Below are 7920 nucleotides of genomic sequence, written 5' to 3'. Positions count from 1 at the left end.
AACACAACCATGAGCATTTAAAGTGACTCTATACCAAACTAAAGATGAAAATATAGAGATTCAAAAACTATTAAAAGTAAAATCAAATTTTACAAGACGAATTTAAAAAAGACAGACATACATGTTTATCATCCCTAAATATAATATCTTACCCCAATCTTATTTATTGTGATTCAAAATACCTATTTACAAACATTTGAATAATAATATTTTTAATGTAATATAAGAATATATTACATTACTAAATCATCAGATATACCTATTTGAATAATAATGTTTTTTAAACCGTAGTAATACATTAGTAATATAAAAATACATTACATTATTAAGTCAACCGATAAATTACAACATCATAAAATAATTAATAATTTTAAAAATAAAAAATGTTTTTCCTTTAAAAATACTAACAAATTGAACTATCTATCCAAATTATTTATTAAATTTATTATTATAATCGCTCACCTGACAGATATAAGGTTTTTGACATTCATAAAAAAATGAAAATTAACATTTTAAATGAAAATATGAAAAACAAAATCGCACAAAAAGAATTATATTCTCTTAATTTTAAAAATAAAAAATATTAGTTAGCCAAACACTAAAGAATTAAACAAAACATAGATAAACAAATAAAACATGTAAATACAAAAGAAAAGATAGAAATTGTTATCATTATCATCATCAGAAGAAAAAGATACTATGTGGTGAAACCGAGGGCCAAACTCCAACAACAACAAAAATGGCGCTTCAAACGCAATTCGCAACTTATTTCACCACCAAAATCTATCATCATTCGTTCTCTCCCATCCTCACAGTTAGATCTGAAAAGCAATCTGAACCGTCCGATTCAATTCCCAAAAAATCCGGGGTGGGTTTTGGTCCGTCTAATGTGAACACTAAAAGGAAGCAAAACACTAAAAGGAAGCAGAAGGGACAAAGAGAAAGAGCTTCGATAATTCGTCGTAATCCAGTTGAAAAACCCGCTTTGGTTTCGGAACCAGAACCGGTTCAACAGGAACAGGGTGCTTATGAAAACGCCTTTATTCTTGCATGGCTTGGTTTTGGTTCTGTTATTCTTGTTGAGGGTCTTGCTCTTGCAGCTTCAGGTTTGGTTTTTTTTTTCTCTATCTTAATTTGAAATAACTAAATGTAGTAGTATTGAAAAAATTTCATGTTGCCTGGGCCATTAGCAATAGAGAAAGAAATAGCTTAGAGATGAAAATATACTCCCTCCGTTCCTGTTCCTTTTTAATGTCATTTTTTTTTTGACTTGTTACACGTATAGTGATAGTCACTTCCGAACAATAATTCTTCTTTTATCTATAATATCCTTAATTATTTATTACATTCATTTTACTTTGTAATAATTATTTAGGGGTAATTTTGACAAAATTGCAATTCTAATACCCGACTCAATACCTGGCCCAACTATACATAGGGATTACAAGCCCCAATAACAAAAGGTGTCATCTCTATTATCATGATTACAATAATCCTATTTATCATACTAATAGCCCCTCTTAAACTGCGGAGTAAATATCTTTTAGGTCCAATTTAGAAACATAAGTAGAAAGGGGAAGAGGATCAAGAGATTTAGTGAGCAGATCCGCTAATTGCTGCTTCGTGGAAATAGGGAGGAGATGAAATAATTTTTGTTGAAGCTTTTCGCGAACAATGTGGCAGTCGAGCTCATGTTCTTTCATGGAAGGATGTGTTTGTTGCAATGTGTCAGGTAGATTGGCTATCACAATATAGTTGAGTAGGAGATATGAAGTCCAAGTTGAAATCTTACCGGAGAAAGCAGAGCCACTGGATTTCGCAGACTGTGGTTGCCATGGCACGGTATTCGGCTTCAGTTGATGATTTAGAAACAATAGCCTATCTCTTGGATTTCCAAGACATGACGGAATCCCCCTGATGAAAATACAGTATCCTGTAGTTGATCGCCGAGTATCCGGGCATGTGGCCCAATCTGAATCACAGAAGGCTTTTATTTGAAGAGGAGAAGAAGCAAGGTAAAAGAGACCAAGGGCTGAAACAGACTTGATGTATGGTACTACTCTGAATGCTGCTTCAAAATGTGTTGTTGTGAGTTTTTGTATAAATTGACTTAGTTGTTGGACTGAGTAAGAGATATCTGGCCGTGTGTTGGTGAGATAGATAAGTTGTCCAACAAGATGTCTGTAGAGTGCAGGATCTGTCATCGGTTTCCAGAATCTTGGTGTAGTCTTGTATTGCGCTGCATGGGAGAAGAGAGAGGCTTGGCACCGATCAAACTTGCGTCAGACAGAAGATCCAAAGTATATTTACGTTGACATATACGAATTCCAGCCTGGGATCGAGAGATCTCGAGGCCTACAAAATATTTTAAATGTCCTAGATCTTTTATTTTAAAAGTCTGATCCATAAATGATTTAATAGAATTTATTTCAGTTACATCGTTACCAGTTAATACAAGATCATCGACATAAACAAGCAGGGCAGTAAAGGAATCTTTAGAATGTTTGATGAAAAGAGAAGGATCAGATGATGATTTAATATATTTCTTACTGTTTAAGGCATTGGTTAATTTGGAGAACCATTGTCTACTAGATTGTTTTAAGCCATATGGTTAATTTGCACACTTGGTTTGGTTTGGAAGAAGGAAGTCCAAGAGATAAAATCCTGTAGACTTTTTCTTCCAAATCACCGTGTAAAAACACGTTATGAACGTTAAGTTGGTGCAAATACCAGTTTTGAGTAGAAGCTATGGCTAAAAGCATCTAATAGTTGTCAATTTTGCAATAGGAGAATACTTGTCAAAGAAATCAATACCTTTGACTTCAATATAACCTTTGGCGACTAAGTTAACGTTCTATAGTCCCATTGGCGACTAAGTTAACGTTCTATAGTCCCATTGGCATGGTATTTAATCTTGTATACCCACTTAGATCCAATGGGTTTCTTACCTGGAGGTAGATCAGTTATGATCCAAGTTTTATTAATCTGTAGAGCTTGAAGCTCATTGTTCATAGCAGACTGCTAATGTGAAATATGAGCAGCCTGCTAATGTGAAATATGAGCAGCCTGCTTATAGGTACGGGGCTCTTGATTAATAGTGATAGCAGAAATAAAAGATAAATGAGATCTAGACAGATTGTTATAAGAGGTGCACTTAGATAAAGGGTATGAAACATTAGTGGTTGCATTAAAACAATGGAAATTTTGTAAATAAACAGGGGGTTTAAGAAACCCGAGAGGATTTTTCTTAAAGGTTGTTTTATAAGGGGTGTTGATTCTGCCACATGATTATGAATGGAAAGTATCAAATATGTGAGGACTAGCTGCAAAAATATTATTAGTAGGAGGGGGTGGGGAAGGTATGTGGGAAACCAAGAAGGTATCATCAAAGGAGGTATAATTATCATCATTAAAAGTTATATTCTCAACAGATTTAGATGCAGAATTTTAGTAAGGAAAAATATTTTCATAAAATACATGTCTAGAGATGAAAACGTTGTGAGTTTGTAAATCATATAGGACATATCCTTTAGTGCCAGTTTTATACCCCAAGAAAAGGCATTTTCTTGCTCTAGGATCAAGTTTGTCTCTCTTTTGCAAGAGAGTGGATGCAAATGAGAGACAACCAAATACTTTTAGATCAAGAAATGTGGGGCGTTGTTTGAAACATAATTCATACGGTGTTTTATGTTTGAAAACAGGGGTGGGGAGACGATTAATGATGAAAGTAGCATGAATTAAAGCATAAGACCAAAAACATTTAGGTAAGTGAGATTGATAAAGTAATGGCCCTAGTAACATTTAACAAGTGACGATGTTTTCTTTCAACTATAGAATTATGTTGGGGTGTTTCTACACAAGAGGTTTGGTGGAAAATACCTAAAGAGGAAAATAGAGTGTGCATTTGAAATTCTAGGCCATTGTCGCTTCTTATAGATTTGACTTTGGACGAGTATTGTGTAGGGATAAAATTGAAGAAATTAGTAATGCACAATCTAGTTTCAGCCTTGTTTTTCATTAAAATGTCCATGTGAAGCGAGAAAAATCGTTAGCTATTGTTAAAAAGTATTGGTATCTATCAACAGAACAAGTGCTAATGGGACCCCAGATGTCCATATGTAAGAGATCAAAGCATTGAAGGGGTGGAGTATCACTATGGGGAAATGGAAGTTTCGTTTGTTTGGCCATGTGACAATGATCACGGACCATGTTTTTATTAATAGAAATGTAGGGAAATGTAGTACAAAGCTTTTGTAAAACAGAAATGGATGGGTGAGCTAACCTATAATGCCACTTATCAAATGTTTGTGAAGGTATATATCTTACAGTATGGTTGATAAAATGAGGTTTATCAACCACAATATTACTTGTATCTATAGAAGGCTAAGACAAATAGGCTGCGACCGTTTGGAGATTGTTGAAAGATATATAGGTTGTTGAAGAGCTCAATTTATCCAATCGTCCTCTGGGTAAGCAAATCTTAAATGTAACGAAAGCCAGGAGATAAAATGTTACCATTTGGAAAACAAACTCAAATAGCTGATAACAAAGATCAAGTAGAAGGGGGTTTCTAAAGAGTTCCATTGATGAATGCCATCTTGTTCTTGGAGAAAAGTGCCCGTCTCATCGATCGGCTCCAATTGTGATAACTGTTATCTATGAGCGCGATTGCAACCAAAACGGCGCCAGGATTTTCACTTGGATGAAGAAAATCCAAGTGGGTTTTGTGGTTGATCATGGTTCTGGTCTTGGTGGTGATCGGTGTTTTCAGATGAGGTGGAGCTCATTGCTTCAAAGAAAACAAAAGTGAAGCAAAGGAAGGTTGCCGCGGAAGAAGAAAGAGAAATTTACAATAATTTGTGTAAAAATGATATTCTTCATTGAATTGAATCCAAAATGAAAAAAGTATACCTTATAATACCCGACTCAGTACCTGGCCGAATTATATATAGGGACCAATATAACTAGTTTACAGTAATATCAATGGGCTTGTAATATTGTCAAGGCTCAATAACAAAAGGTGTTATCTATATTATCAGGATTACAATAATTCTATTTATCACACTAATATAATAATTGATAGTTTATAACTGATAATTGATAGTTAAGAGATACTGTGATGAATAATTTTATATGTTATTGCAGGTTTCTTTCCTGAAAAGTGGGACAAGATCTTTGTCAAGTATCTTTATCCATCCTTTACCCCTACAGTTTTCTTGTTTGTTGCTGGAGCAATAGCATTTGGAGTGGTTAAATATAAGCAGAATGAGAAACTTACAGAGCGGAAATAGCGTGTTTGGTGTAGTAATGTTGAAACCTTTGATGCATCGATGATTGTAATCTTATTATGGCTTCAATTTATCAAAATCGAAGATGACAAAGGTAACAGGAATGACGTGTGAACACAAGAAGACTCATTGTGAGCAATTTCTGTCGATACTAAGCAACTTCTTGAATGCCATCATATGGCCAAATACCTGAGGTTTTTGAAATGGATTCAATCCTTTTTGTAATTAATTTGATCACTTCTTTTCTAGCTATGAAACTTCTTTTGATATATATATTATGTACTGAGCTGCATTTAATCCCTTTACTCTTAAAATTGCTGTGTAAACTACATGTTTGTGTGATGATTTCATGGTTCCAAATCATATGCATATGAGAGATAGAGAGCACAAGACTCTAAAGATAACTTTGTAATTGATAATGTGGAACTATAGAATGAATGATTCTATTTGTAGAGTTAATTTTATTAACTAACTTCTTAACTTTCTAACTGACTTACTAACCTAACTAAATAAACAATTCCAACATTAACACTGTGTAATAGCCTCTGTCAAATTCAGCATTAGATTCACCAATTTGAGTTCGAAAGATAAGTTGAAAATAAAATTTCTAGAACAAGAAACATACACAATGTAAAAGGGGCTGAAACAAGTAAAAATAATTCAAATGACACTGACACTTCGGCTTCTATACTTGTAAAAAATAGTTCAAACCACACTGAGATCATCAACATCCATTGCACTCATTTTAATTTTTTAAATGAATCTCACTATTATTTTTTAATATTATTTTATTTTTTAATAATTTAAAAAACTCATCTACACTTTCTAAATATCTATAAATCAATAAAAAACTTTAAAGTGAATCCTACTAAATACTACAATATATCCCAAATTTAATCATATTATAAAAAGTATTTAATTTATATTTTTTATATATCTCAAAATAAATGTCTCTTTAGAATATCAATACAATATTTATTATATTTTTTTCTATTATTATATTTCTATTTATAAATTTTCATTCTTTTCAATTACTTTACAATTATTTTACTCAAATACCACACATTTTCAATTTTTTTTTCCAAAATAATCCAATTTTTAAATAATTTTTCAAACTACAAAGCCAGCGAGTCAGTTCGGTTTTCTTGATGTTCGAAGATGAAAACAAGTAGAGAATTGACCTTGATCGGAGCACCGAGAACGAGAACATATAGTGCCTTTATTTTTTCAATTATGCCCGCTGACCGCTTTAGGAGGTGGAACCCCGAAGGAGAGATAAGGTTGAAATTATAACCTCACTGACGAAGCCTTTAGCAGATATCACATGGGTGGGGCATTCAAACTTTGAAAAGGGGCAGACCCTGAACACTATTATTCTGATAACGTCGATCTGGCCATATGGCCATTAACTCTGCGTAGATTGACTGTACGTAGAAAGCCTTCCATTGGCAGGCGATCGTGTTTTTCACAAGATTTCTCGTAACTCACGTCAGCATTCCCACTTCTGATATCTCCAGGTGTTGTCACCAAAAACCTTCCCCAATTGACCGAACGTCCCGCTACTGACACCCCAGTTTCAAAAAAATAAATGTTAAGGCGTAGGTGCCACATCAATTAGCGCCTATCCTTAATTTTTAAGAGGGGGCGTCAATTGAATTAGCTACAATACATGGTGCTGCCAATCCGATTGGCGCACATGTGTACTAAATGAGAGGAGACGTCAATTGGTCTGACACCTTAGTGTAATGTGTATTTTCTTTTTGTATAAATAGAGGTGTTGTGTGATTCATTTTTCCACATCTCTTTTCATTATATTGCAAACATGTTTCGTCTTCGTCGCCGCTATGGAAAAGTGATTTATTCGAGAGACAAGCCTCCGATGGAGATGAGGTTTTGGAACATTTGTCGTTTCGATCAACTAAAGAGGGAGTTGATTCGTTGGTTAGATGGAAACATACCAGAAGGGAAAAATTATAAGTATTGAGAGACTCGATGGCGTACGTGGTTGAGTGCGAGTAAAAAATGATAAGGATGCTAGGGAAGTGATGTTTGGACCAGATGACATCAGTTTGATTGTTGTAATCAGTTAGAAATGTTGTGGCTAAGTATTTTCATCTGTTTTGATATTTGTTATTTGTGTTGTTTATTTAGACCTGTTCGGTTTTAAGTGTGTTTAAGTTGGAGTGATGTTTGTTGTTAACCTTGTTGTAACAAAAAGTTGTTAATATATCAAAATCAAAGGTTACAAAAATTGAAAGGAGGTACTAAATTATGATGTAGAGGTTGTTCCTAGATTGAGACATTTTTTCTTTTTGTGTTCGGGTTGATGACATATACTACATAATTTTATCATTTTATCAGTCGTATCCATTTCTGTTCTAATACGCGTGTTGTTTGGCCGTCCTTTTTTCTTTCTTCGCATCTCATCGTTGTGCCAAACTATGTATCCTTCATATGGAGGTCAGTATTCCTCCATTTCTAGCACTGAGAAGCTTTCGTTATAGACATTCATGACGGTAATGGCCTTGTAAACATCCGATAGATGGCTGTAAGCGTCCTGGCAAGTATGTGCACATGCCACAATGACATGGGAGCAAGGAATACGAAAGGTCTGGAACTTTCCAAAGTCGCA

The 7920-nt window shown here is 34.2% G+C and overlaps 1 protein-coding gene across 1 annotated transcript; it reads left to right on the top strand.

Annotated features, from left to right (window-relative positions):
* Positions 1–622: 622 nt before the first annotated feature.
* On the top strand, positions 623–5585 carry LOC127101488 (protein LPA2). Its single transcript, XM_051038915.1, has 2 exons — positions 623–1106; positions 5146–5585. The coding sequence occupies exons 1-2, from the start codon at positions 740–742 to the stop codon at positions 5289–5291; spliced, it is 513 nt and encodes a 170-aa protein (XP_050894872.1). The 5' UTR covers positions 623–739; the 3' UTR covers positions 5292–5585.
* The last annotated feature ends 2335 nt before the right edge of the window (positions 5586–7920 follow it).

The sequence above is a fragment of the Lathyrus oleraceus genome, chromosome 7 (assembly GCF_024323335.1).
Source record: "Lathyrus oleraceus cultivar Zhongwan6 chromosome 7, CAAS_Psat_ZW6_1.0, whole genome shotgun sequence".
Classification (NCBI taxonomy): Eukaryota; Viridiplantae; Streptophyta; class Magnoliopsida; order Fabales; family Fabaceae; genus Lathyrus; species Lathyrus oleraceus.
Note: the sequence above shows the minus strand (reverse complement) of the source record. Positions and strands in the feature narration are given on the sequence as shown.